This window comes from Calypte anna, chromosome 1, assembly GCF_003957555.1.
Source record: "Calypte anna isolate BGI_N300 chromosome 1, bCalAnn1_v1.p, whole genome shotgun sequence".
NCBI classification, from domain to species: Eukaryota; Metazoa; Chordata; class Aves; order Apodiformes; family Trochilidae; genus Calypte; species Calypte anna.
This window is the reverse complement of record NC_044244.1, coordinates 51,115,660-51,136,351: the sequence shown is the minus strand read 5'-3', so window position 1 is coordinate 51,136,351 and position 20,692 is coordinate 51,115,660. Positions and strand designations below refer to the sequence as shown.

Here is a 20,692-nt window from a genome sequence, read left to right as displayed (position 1 = left end):
AGAGTAATAAGGAATTAAGTCGTCGTCATTTCATTGAAACTGAGAGATGGTGTAATACTTATATAAGTTTTCTGAAGGTTTTTTGGTTTGTTTTTTTGGGGGGGGCTTTTAAACAGCTTTTTTTGTTTCTTTGTTTTTGTTTTTTTTTTTAAAGATATGATTGTATTATGTGCAACTCAGTTGCTTACATTATAACTACAAAATATTTTTGGGTTCCTGGAAAAAAAAAAAAAAAAAAAAAAAAAAAAAAAAAAAGAAAAAGACTAATAAATGTGTTTGGCTGCTAAGCATTTAACACTCGTGTTTCCCGCCCCTTTATTCTGCTACGCTCGGTGTTCTCTCCCCGCCGCCATCTTGGCTGCCGCCATCTTGGCTCTGCGGACCCTTCGCGGCACCTCCTCCCGCCGAGGGCCGCGGTGCCGTATTCCGCGCCGAGAGCCGGGACTCGTCGCGACAGCGAGGCGGGGCCGCCGCCATCACTTATCTCCTGCTGCCGCCGGGCACTCTGCCCCGGGCGGTCCCCATCGCTCGCTGCCTTCAGACGCCGCCATGGCCGCCCCCGGCGCCGAGGAGGACCCGATGTCGCGCTATCGCTCTCCGCTGGTGTCGCGATATGCCAGTCCCGAGATGGGCTTCAACTTCAGCGAGAGGAAAAAGTTCGGTACCTGGCGACGCCTCTGGCTCTACCTCGCTCAGGCTGAGAAGGTAACAGCGGGACGGGGGCGCTGAGAAGAGACACATCCCCTCCCCTGCTTCCCGGGCCGGGCCCGGGGACTGCCGCCGCGGGAGAGCCTCACGGCCTCGTCCCGCTTCCCTTCAGCCATCCCAGAGGGGCTCTGGCGGGGGAGCGGCGGGTGCGAGGGGACAGAGATGCCCGCGGTGGGACGCGGAGTCGCCGTGGGTCTCTCAGCCCGTGTGCCGCTCCTCGGGTGCCTGCGGCGCGGGAACCGTGAGGAACCGCCCGTCCCGCCTTCCCGGAGCTGCATCTGTGAAACAGGACCGAGCAGCGGCCTGGGGCTGCCCGGGTTGGGGGGTGACTGACAAAAACAACATTCAGACGCCCCTCCGTGTGTTTCGGGGGGGAACGGGAGTGGGGTGGGGATGTGTGTGCAAGCCCGGCTTTACACAGCTCTTTGTGCGCAATCCTCCACGTGTATCTGTCAGCCTCCAGCAAATCACCTCTTCTGGTCTCATACCCTCCCCCTTGCACTTTTGCCTTCTTTGGTGAAGTTAGGTTTTTAAAAGCTTTGGTAAGCACTTTTGTGGGTGGATGGTGAGGGGCGGCTGTTTTCTGAGCAAATATCACTGTCCTTTTCTAGCGCTTGGCTATTTGCTCTTCAGGAGGTGTGACTGATCAGACCTGCGCTCACGTTCTATCAGGTCACTGTCAGTCTGTGGCAACTGGGCCATCCTAACATTCGCAGCCAGTAGTCTTTAGAAAGCCCTTGTTTCTGAGAGAAGTTTCCTTTTGGCCGAAGTGAGCAGAGCAGTTATCCCAGAAATCCTTATGACATTTCTGACGGGCTGAGTGCCACAAAAAACGCCTGGTAGAACAAAAGGGTGGTATTAGTTCAGATACTAAGAAGCAGCAACGTAGAATGTGTCCCCATGATTGCAAGCTGTTGTGTTTACAGTAGAGTCTGTGCACTTAACATTTTTTAAATGTAGTTTAAGCTAAAACTTTTTACTTTTACTTTGGTCCCAGTTAGGGGTATGTGTACAGCCCATTATTACTATCTAGTTGAGATGTAGTTTTTAAAGTAAGCTACCTTAATTCCTTGTGACTGAGAGGAAGACCATGGAAACATTGTAGTATGTTCCCAAAGAGCGGAAAAAAAACCAAACCACCCTTCTTTCTGATAGAATAGCTTTAACTTTCAAGCTCAAACCCCTTGTCCAAAGGGGTTTGTGCACAAACTTTCAGTTTCTGCTTTCAAAGTACTGGAGTTAAGAAGCAACCCATGCACTGGATCTGGCTGTTGCTATTAGTGTAAGGGCAGAGAAGCATCACACTGGAGAATGAACAAGCAATGCACAGTGTCATTAACGTGTTCCTTTGCTATGCAAGGATGGTACCACAACAGTGGCCTCATCGATAGTATGCTGCACCAAGTGTGATGTTTCAGAAGCTGAGAGTGTCAATATACAGCTGTGTTAAATAAGAGTTGCATTCTGAAATAACACATGCTAGGTGTTGTCACAGTTGAGATATTGGAGCAAGCAGACTGCAAATCTCATCTAATACAGGAAGTGTCATACCAAGACTGAATGATTAAGAAGCTTTCTTTGTTCAAAACATAATAAGTAAAGCAGTGTCATAATGATTCCACCAAATAAATCATTACCTTTACTACTGTAAAGAATAAAAATACTTTACGTGTCTTGCCCAGTAGGAGGAAGCAAGCTTCTGAAAGAGTGAACAAGGCTTATTTTTCCATGCCAAAGCCCTGAACTTATGGTTGCTCTGTCTCTTGACCCTTGCTTTCCCTCTCATTGCCCCCATAGAGTTTTGTTCCCAAAAAGCAGAGTCTGATCTTGCAGCTTCTTGAGCACCCTCTTCATAGTGGGATGAGGGAGACTACTATTTTTATGTCTCGTTCCAAAGAGATTTGTATTCAGATGTCAGCTCTGGACTAAAAGAAGAGTCAGCTACTTTCAGCACCTGTTAGCTCTGTCAGTGACCAGTTGGTGATATATATAAGCCATCTCCTTAGTTTCCTTGTCAAGGGTACATATTTCTTTTAAACTATGGGCAATATTTACTTGGGTAGTACTCACGATCTTTCAAGCCACTCCAGTGATATTAGGAGCCTATTTTGCATTAAAGCAGATTAGTAGGATGATCTAGCCATAGGTTTTCTGAAAGCTGCAGGGAAGTAGTAAAAGTAAATGTGCAGTTTAGCGATAAATTCTAGGTGAGGTGCAGGGCCAGCTAAATGTTTTCAATATTCACCTGACTTGTAGGAGAAACTACTTGAAAAAGTAGTCAGCTTGGCATATGTGAAGTAAGAATTGAAAAATTGTTTCAATTAAAATTGAATTAGACAGAAAATCTTCATAGTGTGTATTTTGTTCTTTACAGCAGGCAGTTGGACAACCAGGAGATTGAAAGAGGAGACTCAACAAAAGGTGTGATTAGTAAGAGAGAACTCCTTATATGAATCTTTTCCAAACTGACAGTTGTTAAAGTTTGGGTTAAGAGAAGGGTGTGATTTCGTATCATCCCAAAATTCTAGTTTATTTTTTGAACAAAAAATATTCTGTGTTATGATCCCTCTCTTAAAACCTCATTTTTTATTATTATCTTAAAATCTTGAGCTCTTGACTCAAGGTATAAATTTCATGGCGGTCTTCTAGCAGAATAAACTTTGACACTCTGCAGCATCAAACTGACTAATAAAATGCTTTGCACATGTGGAATTTGAATATTTTATCTTTTATAAGAGGTTATATTAGCTCTCAGTCTGGTTTTCTTGTCCAGTTTAAGTGTAATCATTTTTTTGTCATAGATTCTTTGTTAGATGAGCAGTATTCCCATTTTGTTTGCTGAAAGATGTTATATGCCTGCTTTGCTCTGCCCTATAGAAATAGGAATGAACAGTCATAGTTGTTACAGTGGCACATCTATGGGAACAATCTCAAAGGAATGACACGTTATAATCTCAATCCAGAAAGCGTGTCCGTGACCTCTAGTGCTTTGGAGAAAACCCTATGTTCTCTCTTGGATAGTTTTCCTACTTTTTCTTAGATACACAGATCTGAAGGCTATTTGATTGCTTTCTTCCTGAGGTACTGTCAATATCAGCAAAAAGTCATAGGGAGGAGGCCTCACGTGATGCTTGTATGGATGCATGAGAACAGCATTTGTCTTGGCACTACACTACCTTGTGTGTATTCCTTGTGGAAAGTATTCCCTCTTCTCCAGAATTCTTTCTTTGCTCTCTGTGGCTGTCAGTGACTGCACACTGAGATCAGCTTTTCCCAACAGTTGATGGATGTGTGAACAAGGCATGAGGTTTTAATCTTGGCCCAAGAGAATACTGACTTGCCTGAGTGCTTTCAAGCAGCTACGATCTGTATCAGTACACCTCAGACAACAGTCTGGGGCCAGGTGTTTTTTATCTGGACTCTCGTGGTTGAGTGTAAATTTGCAGCGCCATATTTTCAGTTGTGTGGGTACTAATTATCTGATGAGAACCTTGGAGACACATCTGCTTCACTTGCTCTCTTCTGTAGATTCCACAGATCTACAGATTCCACATTTGCAAAGCATTTTATCAGTCTGATTCTGAACACAAACAGCTTTTGGAATACTTTTGATCTTTAAAGTTTCTTGGCTGGTGACTTCTAATTACTAACGCACAAGACAGTAAGTAGCATTTTGATTTGGAAAAGGCAGTGATGCCAAGTTCATTGTGAGACTATTAAACTTTCAGTATCAGGAAATGACATTTTTCTCAGGTAGCTGGTGCAAGTACAGAGCTATGCAAGAGTTACACCGGTGTATAATTCTGTGGTTAGATATCTTACTCTGTTTTTAAGTCAATGTGCTGAAAAGGTTTAGCAGTTATTTTTGAACGTGAACTGGGAGCATTTGTCTCATGCTTCCCAATCAAGCAACTAATTTGCCAAGCTTTCAGATTCAGAATGAAATTAAAACTTTAAGTCTTAAAAAGGATCAAAAATGTGTACCTTTCCATGTGTTCTAAGCCTGCTTGCTTACAGCTGTGGTTCACAGAGTTCTTTCTGACACAAGCTATCTATAGTCACATGGTAGCTGGGTTGTTCTTTACTCAAAGGGTGAATTTCTTTAGAAGAAGTTTAAACAATACTATTTTTGCATCACTTTTCCCAGTATGCCTCATTTTTGTAGTTGTCACAGGGATGTTACATGGTTGAGGAAAGTATGAAGCCCAGGAGGATCATCTGAACACAGACACTGTCCTATGCTATTGGAAAAGAGTGGAGAACCCCAAAGTGAAAGCATTTGTTGTCGCAGTTTTTGATTATGCCACATTGCCATACTTCTGTGAGATGTCATATGGGAGTAAACTATCTAAACAGCTTCTGTCTCAGGTTGGGTTGTCTCTTTATGGCATAAATGGAAAGTTCTTTTCCTTTTGCAGTCACTTGGGCTTCCTATCACGGATGAGCAGATAAAGGAGATGGAAGCAAATCTGGACAACATCGACTTCAAGATGGCAGCGGAGGAAGAGAAGAAGCTGCGTCATGATGTGATGGCCCACGTTCACACCTTTGCCCACTGTTGTCCAAAAGCTGCAGCCATCATTCACCTTGGAGCAACTTCCTGTTACGTAGGAGATAATACGGTAATAAAGTATTTTAATTTCCCTGCCAGTAGAGTTGGGTAAAAGAAAGCTACTCACTTGATACCTCATTATAAAGCAATATTAAATAGGTTTTTAGACATCTTTATTGGTTTTACTGTTGAAATTAATTAGCTTTTATCCTACCTACCCTAGGAGGGTTTGATATGAAGCAAGATCTGTCTGGAAACTAACTGTTCCCTAAGCTCTGCTTGCATGTTAAATATTCAAGGAGATAAGAGATGCCGAGTTGCAAACGTATGCAGAAACACGTGAACTGTCAGTTATGCCAGCAAGACAAGAGTTCACTGACTTAAAAAGCAAGGCCACTTTTGATATACACAGCCCATGATCTTTCAGCTGCTGCTTGGATCTCCCCTGTATTAATTCAGGGTAAATAAAGTTTCTCTAGGCACCAAGAGAACAGATTAAGTGTGCTAAGTGGAATACTGTAAAGTATTTGTGAAATGTCTGTCTAAAACTGAGTGCAAACTAAAGCCTAATTCGTCATTATGCATTGTCTTCCCCTTTGTCCAAGTCATTGCAACTTTGTATCTGCTTTTGTTATATGAGAAGATGCTGTGTGATTATTTTCAACCTACTCCTTTGCAAGTCTGCTTGGCTTTTGGTAGCACCCCCTTCCTTGTCACACTTGGACCTAGTTGTACCTCAGTCCCAAAAGAAGGACTAAAGGTGACTGCTGCCTCATTAGTCCACTTATTTTCCTGCCACCTTTAGCCTACAGTGCCTGCATTTTCTTCCTGGGATGAGTGATTTAGTCTTATTACACAGGCATCAGTAGTATTTCAAAATAATCAGTTACACCTGCCCAGTATGACTTTCTGGGGATAATGTAGGAGGACCAGTGATGCATCCAGTGTGGGAAAACAGTCTGCGGAGGCTTAAGGATTCCATGTGCACATCAATATGATTGTATGAAATCATTTATTAACAACTTGCACTCACTTTATATAGAGAAGTCTTGTTTACACCATCTTATCATGCAGGTGGCTTTGTATTCCAATTACACATACCATTCTCACAGAAAGATTCTTCTCACATAATTATTTTCCTCTTCTGTTGCCAATTAAGTTATCTCTTTCCCATTAGCTCATTCTCAGAAAACCTCTAACTAGGCCTCAATAACCATTAACCCAATGTGGCCTAAATTGAAGTAAGTCAGGATTGCTCACAACCTGTATATTTCTGAACTGTTTCCCCAACAATCCAGCACTTTTGTCATAAGGAAGCTCACTGCAAGTTCTGGTACAAGAAAGACATCAGAGCTTTCTTTTTAAGAAGACACTTCTGAGTGGACAAAGCATGTTTTAATTATTTGTGTCCTCTCTGAGAGAAGCCATCATGTTTGTCCCTTCATGGTCCAAACTTCTTTTCTTTGTTTTTTCAGGATCTGATAGTTCTCCGTGATGGGTTTAACCTGCTGCTACCCAAGGTGAGAAGGTGGTTGTGCATGGTGTTTAGAAGTGGACAGAACTGATGTCCTGTGAATAGCATGTGTTTTAATTTGGGTTTTCCTAAACCTTGCTGGGCAACTAGGAGGGAGCTGTCTGTTTGGGTTATTCTCAAGGAAATGATCAGTTATGTTCCTTTCTCAAGTCTTTCTCCAAAGCTTCTCACCATGTGAATTAAAAGCAACTCTTTGTTTACCTGTGCCACAGATACTAGTTTTAGGTAACAACTGTATTGTTTGCAGGGTCAGCTTAGACATACCCTTAGCTATATTCTTAGGAGTGTGTTAGTATTCAAGAAGCTATATAATACAGTTTCCTGAAATCAAATATAGTGGGACCATTGTCTGTCTGACCTGAGTACCTTGGCACCCAGTTAGTCCTGCACTGAACGAGTTAATTATACTCCAGGCAACTTTATTTCTGAACAACTCCAGAAATAAAGAAAATATTATACTAGTTTGAGCTGAAGTCTTGTGTCATCTCTTGCTTGAGTTCTGTACCAAGCAAAAATTTTGTGAGTGCCCTGAAAAAAATGAAACATACCACATTTTGCAATTGGAGTGGGGTATTCCAGGACTGCACGGTTGTTTCCCTCCCCTTTTTCTCACAGCATTGTTGTGCTTAAGCATGCTAGCTTCTGCTGTGGTGGTTTTTTTCTCTCATCCTGCACCTTTTCTGTCCTTACCACATCCACCAGCTCGCAAGGGTGATCAGCCGGCTGGCCGACTTTGCTGAGAAGTATGCTGACATGCCTACTTTGGGCTTCACTCACTACCAGTAAGTAGACATCAGCCTTTGCTTCCATCTTGTCTGCTATGCTTTGGTTAAGTTGACCTGCAACTGCTTTCTTTCATCCTTCTTTCCCCCCATCTCTGACCAGTGGCAGCTGGTACTGCTGTATGTCATTAATACATTATTGGTTGTTCAGAAAAGGAGCATGTGCCTAACTCCAGATGTGTCTCAGGAAATGGAACTATTGCTTTACTTAGCTATCAGCAGTTGTTTTAACACAGCCTCATAAGGAAGGACTTCCATGTATACTCTGTGCTGTTTTCATAGTCAAGTCTAGGAATTGCAGTAAGCCAGCATTGTCTTCCAGCTACATTTTCTGTATGCTTTTCTGTCACTTAAATTAGTTTCAGCTGCACCTTAGAAAAGTTTGTAACTGGTTCTTGTTACTGCAACTTGTTACTCTATCGCTAGCTATAGCTGAAGCTTTCTTTTAAAGGGATGATTCAGGAAGAATCAGGAAGAATTTCTGCTGCTTTAACAGCATAATACCGTTTCCTGGCTCCTGCAAAACCTACACATCTTGTGCAGCACTTCTGACATTGGTGGCTTTTAGGATGGAATAGGCTAGAATAAGATATTTTTAGGCAGGCTACATGGGTCAACAGGACAATGAGATCTGGATAGATCTGGATTGGGGTAGATTAATTTGCTGTTTCATGAAGAATGTGTGCTTTCAGAGACATTAAGCTGTACACCTTGAGCTACATTGGATCTTCTACCCCAGTGATAGAGAACACCAAAGGCATGGAAATTAAGCACAGGTTGTGTCAGGAGTTGGGTCTCTGATGAATTGTCTTGCTGTATATGCCATGTCAGTTCTATCAGCTCTAGTCCCTGGTCCTTCTTTGTCTACAGCTTTTCAGAGACTTATTTTCTGTGCTCAGTTTTGTTTTGATTTATACAGAGGTGTGTTCAAGAAGTGTATGTATGCAAGGTAAAATTGTAAAAACAACGGTGAAGAAGGCATTGATACCTCAACCTTGTCTGTGCCAACTGTCAGAAGGGCCTGTGTCCCATTTTATGAACAGGCCTATGTGTTCCCTAGCCTTTTTTCACATCCCACACCAGATTAAACCAGAGGTGGGCTTTGGCTTTCCTAACCCCATGTCCCTGCAATGTTGGACCATTTATTTATATTCCTTCTTGATCATCCATCCCTACTTCCACGTCCTGTATTCCTCCTTTCAATTCCTGAGCTTAATCAGGAGCATCTTGCTCATGTGCTTTTCTGCAAAAGTACAGAGGTTATCTTTGGAGTTCATGTGAATAATCCTGCAGGAAAGCTGAGGAGGGGCTTTTTGCAAAGGAGTGTACAGATAGGATGAGGGGTAATGGTTTCAAACTAAAAGAGGGTAGATATAGGTTATATATTGGGAAGAAATTCTTTCCTGTGAGAGTGGTGAGACACTGGCACAGACTGTCCAGGGAGGCTGTGGCTTCCCTCTCCCTGGAAGTGTTTGAGGCCAGGTAGGATGGGGCTTGGAGCAACCTGGTCTGGTGGGAGGTGTCCCTGCCCACAGCTAAGGGCTTGGAACTTGATGATCTTTAAGGTCATTTCCAACCCAGACCATTCTGTGATAATTTGAAATACTTCTACGTTCTGCATGATACTCCCATAATGTCCTCAGAACATTTGCACGGGGACAGTGTGGTTAAAGCTTAGAGATAGTTATTTCAAGGTGGAGATCTTACCAAAAAATGTTGGCTAACAGAATTAAAAATTACTGTACTTTTGCCCGAAGCCTGAGTAACGCATTCTCATGACTAAAAAGGAGCAACCTCTCAGAGGAATCATTTAAAATCACGAATCATTCAAAATCACAATTCAAATAATTCAAAATCACAACATGTATTGAAATGAGGCAACCAGGTGCCACTAATTGCCAGGGAGTGAGCATGAGCTTGTGTTAAGCCCACCTGTGCCTGATTAGGGTGGGCCCCCACTGCGCATGAGCAGGACCAAGGGGCCAATAAAAGGTGAGGCTCAAACTCACAGGCTCGGCTCAGTCCCGAGCTAGCCAGCAGAGAGGCCAGTTGCTCTTGGAGCAACAGCACCGCTCCGGGCTAGTCAACTCTGAGAGCCACAGGCTTAGAGCATTGTTCGTGAGTCTCTGCTGCAACACCTGGTTGGACCTTGAAGTGCCGTTCCCTAAGAGAGGTTCGTCTTGCTACATCAACACGTCTTCAGGTGTGCTCCCACAGCCAGAAAGCGACACCCCTGCGCTATAGTTTAGCCGGGGTGCCCCTTGTGCCCTGGGCGACCACCATTAGGGGGGGATAGGTGCACAGACACCCCCACGACCCCCCTCCTCTTCCCGCCGCTCTCGCTCTGCCCCGAGCGCTGCAGGGACCGCCAGGGGGCGCCCTGCGGCAGCGGAGCTGCAGAGGCTGCGGGGGGCGGGAGCGTGAGGGAAGGGGGAGTGTCAGGATAGCCGGCACTGTCTGAGGCTTTTCTGCGTAATAGAGTTCTTGGGAGAAAAATAAATTAAAAAATAATTTTTTTAAAAAAGCCGCCGTGAAACTCATTCTAAACTCATTCTATATTCTGTGACTTGTATAGGCCTCGGGGCACTCTGCTTTTAGAAACTCGAAAGCCACAGTAGCGAACCACCTGCAAGCTGCCCCCGTTCTCCCTGCTGCCATAGTCCCAGAGCACATGCAGAAGCTACGTGTGTTTTGTCGTGATGTAATTTCATCCTGAAAAGAATGGTGATATCCTCAAGTACTATTCAGTGGTGATACATACGTGCTGTTATTTCTTCCTGTGTAAAGCAGGCTCGTTTCATCTCCCCAGGCAGACCAGCCTGCAAAGAGCCCTTAACCAGTCAACTCAGTAACAAAGTGCAGCCCTTCTGGGGTTATTGTGCAGACTGTCAATGAGTCACACAGAATAATTGTCATGGTTGGAAAAGACTTCTAAGATCAGCACATCCAACTGTCAACACCCCACCCCAATAAAGTGTGTGTATATATATATATATATACGCGTATACATATCACACACTAGAGCATGGAGTTGCCTGATCTACAAGGTTTTCAAATATTTCACACACTGTTCTTGGTTGTTTTCAGACCTGCACAGCTCACCACCGTGGGGAAACGCTGCTGCTTGTGGATTCAGGACCTGTGCATGGACCTGCATAACCTGCAACGGGCTCGGGATGACCTGCGCTTTCGGGGTGTAAAAGGCACCACTGGCACTCAAGCCAGCTTCTTGCAGCTCTTTGAAGGAGACCATAGTAAAGTAAGTCAGGCAGCCCAGGGCATATAGACTTTGCAGTCTTTGCAGTTCTCCTCTCTGGAATGCTGTTCTCTTTCAGAGAACATGGAGATTCTGGCACCAAATCCACAAGGGCACTGTGCTCTCTCTGGGGCCCACTAGCAAGGCCCTGTGTAAAAATGAGCAGAATCTGTAGAGGGAATGCTTCCCAGCTAATGTAACATTTCTTGACAATAAACTGAAAAAGCAAAGGATCCTCTTTGCTGTTGCTGGCCTTCCTGAGCTGTTGCATTTTGTTTTTTTCTTCACCCCGAGGTTGAAGAGCTGGACAGATTAGTGACTGCAAAGGCAGGATTTAAGCGGTAAGTTGCAAGCATGTTTAGTCATCTAAATTTGGTGTTATCAAAGTGTAACTCCTGCTGTCTGTGTTGGCCCAGATTCCTCTAGCTGCCAAGCTGCTATCTGTGCTGCTGTTGAGTGTTCTCCTTGTCAACTTCCCTTCCCAGTTGCAGCTTCCCACAGGAAACTTCACCTCCTAGACTGCTTTCACTTGTCTCCCTGTCAGAGCACAGCTCTGACATTTTCCCTCCATTTTCCCTCTGCTTTTCTCTCTCCCATTTGCATGCTGCCCCAAGAAATTATCCAAAGTTGTTCTTATCGGGGCAGAATGACAGCCCTCCATTTTAAGAACCACGTCACTTCTTGCTCAGGTTCATTTGCATCTGTCTGCAGCACTCAACTTCTGTGCTTATTTTTAGGGCTTTTATGGTCACAGGGCAGACCTACAGTCGTAAGGTGGATATTGAAGTCTTGTCTGTGCTGGCCAGTCTGGGGGCATCTGTACACAAGGTGAGCACCCTATTTGTATCCATCGGGAAGAGGTGGAAAAATTTTAGATCTCAAAGAGAAGGTGCTCATTGTGCAGAACGCTCTTCTCAGGAAATATTAATTGGTGTTCCTTGTTCAGCTGTTCTCTTTGTTGTCATGTAAATTCATAGCTGGATTTATGCATAGTAATCAAACTTCACAGCTCTTAAGACCAGTGGCAAGTTAAGGAAGTTTACTCAACAGATTCGAAGATGGGTTAACAAATCCCACACCAGATATTAGTCTAATATTAGCTAAAATTAGAGTAAATGTCTCTGCTAGTGGTGTGCTGTTTTTAAATTTTACTGTTTCCTCCTAGGTAATTGCTTCTCTGATTATGGTATTATTCTCTCTGTCCTTGTGGATTATTTTCATTGATTTATCTCTGTTCTGTCCTTCCTTCTCTGAGGCTAAAGTGATCTGTGGTATTTCCTTCTGTTTTAGTTTTGTCAGCTGGCTGCTTAAGAGAGTACACATTATCTGTGTTTGCAAATCACAGTATAATTTTGTTATGCTTTTTCAGTGTTCCCTTCTGGTCTGTCTTCCATTCCCTGGAAACATGTACCCTTATTGGAGTCCTGTTCTATTCTAATATAGTGGATGAGCTTTTTTCCTTATGTTTTCTTGACTGGGATTTTTCAGCCAGGAAATATGGTTGCAAATTTTTTTACTAAACTTTTCCCTGCCCCTCACATTTACGCCTTGAACACAGGTGCAAACATTTATCCAAGAAAACTAACAGGGATATATATTGGTCTGTGTTAGTTTTTTTCTGGTTTTTAATTTCTTGGGGTTTTTTCTAGATTTGTACTGACATTCGTCTATTGGCCAACCTGAAGGAGATTGAGGAGCCTTTTGAGAAAGAGCAGATCGGTAAGGGATGGGAATGGATGGGATGGGATGGGAGGCATTTATTGGACCAGTGTATGTATCTTCATTTATGTTGATGCAGCCTTTTAAGGAAACTTAGGGATGTTACTGATAGAGGCTGCTTTAAAATAACTGATGCTAGACATTGTTAGTATTTTGAGTCCTTTTCAAAAGGAAAAAAAAAAGGACTTTACACAAAGGTTTTGAGATATTAAGTAATTAAATCGGATTTGTATTCCTGCACTTCTTGGGTTTGGGGGGATAGCAGAAGCAGACGTATTCCCCAAAGAGGAATAAGGGTCTAAGGAGCACTTAGTGCTTTCCATTCCTCACCTGATCAGAGCTGTAGGTTTTCATCTTGACTCAGCATTTGGCCTTTGTAAACAGAGAAATATGGAGCCATGAAACTGGGCTGGACCCTTGCCAGAAGAATACCAATGATGTGACTCTGATATTGGTAGAAGGGGACAAGGAAACCTAGAGTTTTGGCTCTTAGCTGGGAGAAAGTTCATGCAGGTACCCTAAGTGGTTGCATAGGATTGAATCAGCAAATAAAGCCTTAGTCATATTTGTGACTTGAGTGATTCTACATTCTATGGTTGTCTTCAATATCTGTTCACCAGGCAGCAGTATATATACTTGATTTTGAAGGACAAGGTTGTTGAGCAGATGGGGTTGAACTGCTGAAGTTGCAATGGGTAGCCTAGAGAGATGGTGCTAAATACAGCATTAAAAATTAAGTCTGTTAACTATTTTTAAGTGCTAATGCTTCTGTTTTGCAGAATTTCAAACTGCCTTCTCAGGTTTTTGCTTCCCACATTTGGATATTTGTACTCTGATGGGGAAGTGCAGTGGTGTCATTTTCTTGATTCCATTTTGTTCTCGGAAGATCATCATGTTTTAAGGCTATAGTCAAAAACATGATTCCTGACATATTTTTTTCTTACCTGGGAGAGGACCATCATCTCTTCTTCCTGAGCACTCTACTTCTAAGCCCTGTTTCCATCACTCTTCCTGCTTTCACAGGTTCAAGTGCCATGCCTTACAAGAGGAATCCAATGCGTTCAGAACGCTGCTGCAGCCTGGCTCGACACCTGATGACTCTGGTGCTGGATCCCCTCCAAACAGCCTCTGTGCAATGGTTTGAGCGGACTTTGGATGACAGTGCCAACAGGTTTGTTTCAGTCGTGCAAAATGCAGCAATTTTGGAAGGCCTTGTGCAGGAAGGCCTTCTGATGTATTTAGAGAATACTATTTTTAAACTGAAAGTACACGTTACCACATTGATGGGAAGCAGTCTGAATGGAATCTAAAGACTACAAGCTGGCTTCCTCTCTTAAGATCAGATGAAAACTGTTAGGATTTTTTAACATCAAGATCTTCTGCGGGGTCAACCAACAAAGAGAGGGAGGCATGCAGAAGCCAAGGTAATAAGTTGCTCTTGTCATCTTTTTGTTTTAACAGAATACTACAGTAGTTCTTACAGTTCTCAGATTTTCATCGCCCGCTGTTCTGAATGTTTTTTTCCCTCTGCTCCTCTTCAGTTCTTTAAAAAATAATTCGACATTTTATCTGTAATACCCTAACCCTCCAAATAATCTAAAGAAACTTGTTTTCATCTCTTTGTAAAGTGTTGTTCTTAAGAAGAAATTCAGGTCCTAGAGAAAGGGTGCAAATACTATTTTTTAAAGTAATGTTTAATGAAAACTTGTGCAGGTCTTTTAGATAGTGTTCAGCAAACTTTGCTCTATTTTCTGATTCTTCATCATGACTTTTGAGATGAGCAAAATTTATCTATAAATATAGATATAATTATGTATAATTATTCTCATGGAAGAGAAGAAGGTTATCAAGAGTAGTCAGCATGGACTTACCAAGAGGAAATCATGCTTGACTAATTTGATAGTATTCTATGTTGTGACTGAATGGTTAGGTGCAGGGAGACCAGTGGATGTAGTCTGCCTTGACCTTAGCAAGGCTTTTGACTCAGTCTTCCATAACATCCTCATGAGCAAGCTCATGAAATGTGGGACAGAAGAATCTGCAGTGAGATGGATTAAGAACTGGCTATGTGATAGAGCCCAAAGAATGGTGATCAATGGTGCAGAGTCGAGCTGGAGAGCTGTGACTAGTGGAGTCCCCCAAGGATCAGTGCTGAGTCCAGTCCTGTTTAGCATCTCTATCAGTGACGTTGATGATGGGACTCAGAAAGTTTGCTGATGACACAAAGCTGGGAGGACTGGCTGGCACCCCAGAAGTCTGTGCTGCCATTCAGGGGGGACACAGACAGGCTGGAGAGTTGGGCAGGGAGAAATGTAATGAATTACAACAAGGGCAAGGGTAAAGTCTGGCATCTAGGAAAGAACAACCCCATGTACAGGTTGGGGACTGAGTTCTTGGAGACTTGTGAAGGGGAAAGGGACCTGGGGGTGCTGGTGGATGGAAGGATGACCATGAGCTACCAATGTGCCCTTGTGGCCAAGAAGGCCAATGTCATCCTGGGGTGCTTTAGAAGGAGGGTGGTTAGTAGGTCGAGAGGGGTTGTCCTCACCCTCTGCTCTGCCCTGGTGAGGCCATGTCTGGAATATTGTGTAGTTACAGACCCCTCAGTTCATGAAGGACAGGGAACTGCTTGAAAAAGTCCAGCACAGAGCCTCCGAGATGATGCAGGGAGTGGAACATCTCCCTTACGAGGAAAGGCTGAGGGAGCTGGGTCTCTTCAGTTTGGAGGAGAATGAGGGGTGACCTCATTAATGTTTATAAATACATAAAGGGAGAGAGAGCCAGGAGGATGATGCCAGACTCTTCTCAGTTATGCCCAATGATAGGTCAGGAGGCAATGGATATAACTTGAGCATAGGAGGTTCCATATAAACAAAAGGAAAAATTTTTTTACTGTGAAGGTGACAGCACTGGAACAGGCTGCCCAGGGAGGTTGTGGAGTCTCCTTCTCAGGAGACATTCAAAACCTGCCTGGACACATTCCTACATGACCTCCTGTAGGAGGCAGGTCCTGCTCTGGCAGGAGTTTGGACTTGATCTTCTGAGGTCCCTTCCAACCCGTAATTTTCTGTGACTTCTGTGTTTTTCAAGTAAATTATAGTAATCAAAGTCAAATCTTCCACCGTCCAGTTGTAAAATTGCATAAAGCTTATATTTACCTTTGAAATGTTTTAGTTTCAAAGGAGCCTTCCTTTGAAGGAGTCTTAGAAGTCTTTAGATTTCTAAGGTATGAGGCTTGTGGAACAGTAAACAACAGCAGTTTTGGCTGTAGACAAGTGCTCTGATTGTTGATGAGAATGTTAGTTTAAAAATGTTTCCACAAACACAATGTCTGCATTAAATTTAATGAAAACATAGAAGATCTTTTCCCAAAAGGGCTTCTCTCCACAGCTGCTATTCTTGTTCAGAAAAGAGCTGCATAGGCAGCAGAAAACAATGGAAGTTTAAGAAATTGGATACTGGTTGATGTGGTGTGTTTATTTCCCAATAGCTACCAAATGTGGAGAGATGTACTGGGATGTTTCAAATTTTATTTTCACCTCATCTAGTAAGAGTCATTTGTCTGCTTCATAATCCAGTTTAAAAATTCCATGCCTTAAATTTTTCTTGTTAAAGCTGTAGTGTTTTGAAAGGAAAGCAATCCAGAGAAAATGCAATCAACTTGCAAAACAGAAAATCCTTTTGAACACAGTGTGATAGAATTGGGGGCCTTAAATATTGCACAGGGCCCCGAGTACTAGTATATTTTAAAAGATCATGGTTTAGACTGGGCCAGACACTGGTGTCACTGATGGATGGTGCTCTAATTGCTTCAGTGTGACACAGAGCCTTTTACCTGATTCAGCTCAGTTCCCATTACTTCTCTCCCTCCCCTCCTTTCCTGATTGTTGTTCTTGCTTTGTCAGGAGTCCCCTGACAAATGCCCCTACTGAATGCATGGATAACTTTAAAAGTTCCCCACGAAGCTCAGCCAGGCACAGCATGACAGTGCAGCACAGTTTACTCTTAGAGAGTAGGATGGAACATGGAGGAAGGTGATCTCATGTGTTTGCTAGCTCCATAAATTGCTTCCCTCTTTCCTTAGATGTGTAATTATTGAATTATCTTGGAGCTTTCTGCGTGCACCTTTATCTTCCTCTCTTTAGCCCTTTCTCTATTGACCAAAAAAAAAAAAGACAAAATAACCCCCAAATCCTCCTGTCTGCCCAGCTTAAGAGCTCCTGCCACAAGATGTTCTTTAGCTTTCCTGATAGTGATTTCCTGATTGTGACCTTTAAGCAACAAGAAGCACCTATGAGGAGGACGGTTCCAGCTTTAGGTCCACAGAAATGCTATTTACAGTGTTATTTACAGAAACTAAAGAGCTGGATCTGATGTAGACCAGAACATGGCCTTTATTGCTAACTGGGGCCCTGGGTATGTGTGTTCCATAGGCGCGTGTGTCTGGCTGAGGCTTTCCTCACAGCTGACATCATTCTGAGTACACTGCAGAATATCTCCGAGGGACTTGTGGTATATCCAAAGGTAAAGCAGGAGATAATGTATGCAGTGCTGCATCCTTGATAATACTGCAGCTATGCCAAAGCATATAAAAATCCTCCCACTCAAAGGATTACATTTGGATCTGTTAGCTCAAACAATTTCTGAATTTTGTTCTCCACTCTCAATATATTCGCACTGTTTGCAGGACACACATGAGGGGATACTTCTTGAAGCCAAAAGGTGGTCAATAACAAATTTCTTAAAAAGGGTGTTTTTCTCTGAACGACAGGACTGATCAGTAGAATTCACTGGCAGAAGATACTGTGCAGGCAGATCTCGTACAGTCCTATAGCTTACCTACAGGTTAAAAAATACCTCATTGCACATCTTTTTCACAGTAATGTCCCTTACAGATACAGATTCTAAGTATTACCAGCTTCAGTACCTAGATTCCCATAGCTAAGGTCAAAAAGATAAATTATCTCTGCATCACAGTCCAGTCCTAAAGATTGAAAGGGAGAGGAAAACTTCACTGACATTCCCAGCTGTCTACAGAACTGCTATAATGCTGTTTCTGTATGGTTTTTTTGTTTTGTTTCAGGTGATTGAGAGGAGGATCCAGCAGGAGCTACCATTCATGGCCACAGAGAACATAATCATGGCAATGGTGAAAGCAGGGGGCAATCGTCAGGTACAAATGCAGTCAAAAATACCTTTGTTCATCGCTTGCAATTGCATTCCTGAGGAAAAAAAAAAAAGTACCTGGGTTCTTGGCCTGACCATCTCACCTTTCTTTGTTTTCTACCTACTCCCACAGAATTAATACTGCATTGGTGCTGCAAGGCCAGACTTTAAGGAGAGAGCAGTTGTGGAGATCTATATTTACTGTTAGGAACACTGTGTGTTTGAGCTAATTTGGCTGAAGAGGGAATCCTATTTTTATGTTGGATACTAGTAGGCGTTTTCCTTTTGTAAATGTCTGAAGAAACTTGGAACACAGGCCAGGCTTCTTTAAATGGAATATGTTGCTGGTTGGCTACCTTAGTAATTAAAAGAATGAATTAATGCTGTTAACAAAAAAGCAAGTTCTGAACCATTCATTCATGTGTCACTCTTCCCAGTTCAGTATAATGCTTTATATTATTAACTTTGTTTATGGTCATTCGTTCCATTTTCTGTTCAGGCAAATTGAAAATAAATGTTTTCCTTAGTAAATAAATCCAGACACACATAGAATTTATATCCTTATCATTTAATTTCACAATTCAGTTTAAAACTGATAATCAAATTTATATCTTAATAAAACAGCTTATTTTCATTTAGCTTTAGAAAGTAATTTTTCCTGCTGTGATAATTTACACATCAGAGATAGAAGTTAAACTTGCAAGAGAGTAATAGCAAAAGGGATTGCTAGAAGCTCTGATTAACTCTATCTCTCTGAAACACTTCTTGCAACTCACCCATGATGTTAGTCAGGGAAAATCCTCTTTGATGTTTAGCACTGGTCAGTCATTAAGCCTCCTCAATAAAGATACAAAGTGTCAGACCCTGTCGATATACTTCATTATCTCTTCAGCTGGTCCTCTTTCTTTTTGAGGTATCCTGTATCTACCTGAACAGTCCTCTCTATTTTTATTAGATTGACAGTCCTCTCTTTTTTTCTTGAATTTAGGCTGTGTTTTCTGTTGGACTGCTTTCTTTCTGGTGCTGCTTGATTACAAACCTATTTAGATTATTATGCTCATAAAATCTGTTCTTATTCACGTTGTTATGTTCTGTTTTCAATCTAGCATATTTTCTATGCTCCCCCACCTCATAGCACAGAAACTTACCTGCTTCCCGCACCACCGAACAACTCCCTCCCCTAAACATCCAGAAGACAGATCAGTTCACCTGAGGCAGGTCAGTGCAGGAGCAAGATGGCCTTTAGATCAAGGGAACAAGAAAAAGGAGATCATTTCCCTCCTAATTACAGGTCAAGGATAATACATGTGAGGAGAAGATTATTACATGGCTGTAAATGCAACCCCATGACTATGTTTTAGGGCCAGGGTGGCAGTATCTGGTTATGCAAGATCCCCTTGGTTTTACATTTTGATTCCACAGGAAATCAAGGTCTTAGGAAATGCTTCAGAAAAATTGTTATAATGGTTTTCCCAGTCTTACTGTCATGTGGGGGTTGTTCAAGAGAAAATGCCTTAAGGCCCTCACAGATTTGTAAGGTATTTTTACCTTTTAGCTTGTCCTTATGTAAATGATGGTTTACATAGTCTCACTGCTCATTAAGTTAGACAGGTTCTTTTCCAAACCTGTAGAGATTTTACAGTGTTACACTCCCAAGATGTTCCATGCAGGGATTGACTAGTGGTGAATAAGGAATTCCTTTACTAGAGTTCATAGAATATTTTGGGAACAGTTATAATAGTCTGTCTTTGGAAATGTCATGCAAGAAGGGAATAGAGCAACTGAAAAAAAATAATCCTTCAGTGACTCCTAAGAGATTTGAGGAGTTTGAGGAAGTGTAAAGATTCCAGTGTCATAAGTTTGTGGTGTAGTTGAGCAGGAAATGTATGTGTCATTCAGACTATTTTAGCCTCAATTGGCAGATGTGTAAAGACGAAGAAAATCTTGTTTTAATACAGTGGTATATGAGACTGCAGTCCAAGCTGTGTTCCATTTGTATGCTGTCCAGTGCATTACACTTCAATGTTTCTCCCTCCCGCACAAGTAAACAGGAAGAACATGTTCCATCAGTAGCAATGGAATTCATTTTTTCTTCTCCCCTCTTCCCCTGTCTCCTATAGGATTGCCACGAGAAGATTCGTGTTCTCTCCCAGCAAGCAGCTGCTGTTGTAAAACAGGAAGGGGGGGACAATGACTTCATTGCCCGTGTACGCGCTGATTCTTACTTCAGCCCTATCCATAAGCAACTTGAAAGCTTGTTGGATCCTTCCTCCTTCACTGGACGTGCTCCTCAGCAGGTAGTGGAAAGAGGCTGCAGGTTGCAATGCAGTGTGATGTTTAATTCCACATTCTCTTGTCTGCCAGAGAGTGTACACGTTAGGTACCTCTGTCCAGACTACTAAGGCAGACATATTTCTCTTGTTTGTTTTCCTTGGCTTTCTTATCTTTCTTCCCTGTAGGCTTCACACTGTTGACCCTAGACATATCAGACTGTTAGCTATCTATGAAACAGAGACCCCAGTGAGACAATCAAGTCTGAATGGGGAGGTGAAAGGAAGGAACTATTTGGCTAATTTTCTCTTTCTTGAACAGGTGGCGAAGTTCCTGAAGGAGGAAGTTCGTCCAGCACTGGTTCCATACCAAAGCGAGATGGGTGGAAAAATCGAGCTGGCACTTTAGGTGTATTCTGCAAAGGTGTGGGAGTACAGATGGATAATAAAAGCCTTACTGAACCAGGTCTGTTTACTGTGTCATATTGTTTTGGTTCTCTACAGTACATTTAACCCCCAGAGCTTATAGCCACCTTGATTCCAGATGGGCTTTTCATTCTTTATCTGCTGTTTAATCAAGCCTCCATCTATTGTGTACTGTGTTACTGAGAAACGCTTGTGACAAGGTAGCTTTATCACAGTACCTTTCATTGGCCCCTTACAGAGCACAGCCAGCTGTTTCAAGAGCAAAGCCAGGTGCTGCCT

The 20,692-nt window shown here is 42.6% G+C and overlaps 1 protein-coding gene across 1 annotated transcript; it reads left to right on the top strand.

The window, feature by feature from the left end:
* Window positions 1-420: 420 nt before the first annotated feature.
* Window positions 421-20,453, top strand: ADSL (adenylosuccinate lyase). The gene is made up of 13 exons (XM_008496281.2): window positions 421-705; window positions 5,127-5,330; window positions 6,736-6,780; window positions 7,497-7,576; window positions 10,664-10,835; window positions 11,127-11,173; window positions 11,570-11,660; window positions 12,482-12,551; window positions 13,575-13,722; window positions 16,985-17,075; window positions 17,635-17,724; window positions 19,838-20,014; window positions 20,310-20,453. Exons 1-13 carry the CDS (start codon window positions 550-552, stop codon window positions 20,394-20,396), a joined length of 1,458 nt encoding a protein of 485 aa, XP_008494503.2. The 5' UTR covers window positions 421-549; the 3' UTR covers window positions 20,397-20,453.
* The last annotated feature ends 239 nt before the right edge of the window (window positions 20,454-20,692 follow it).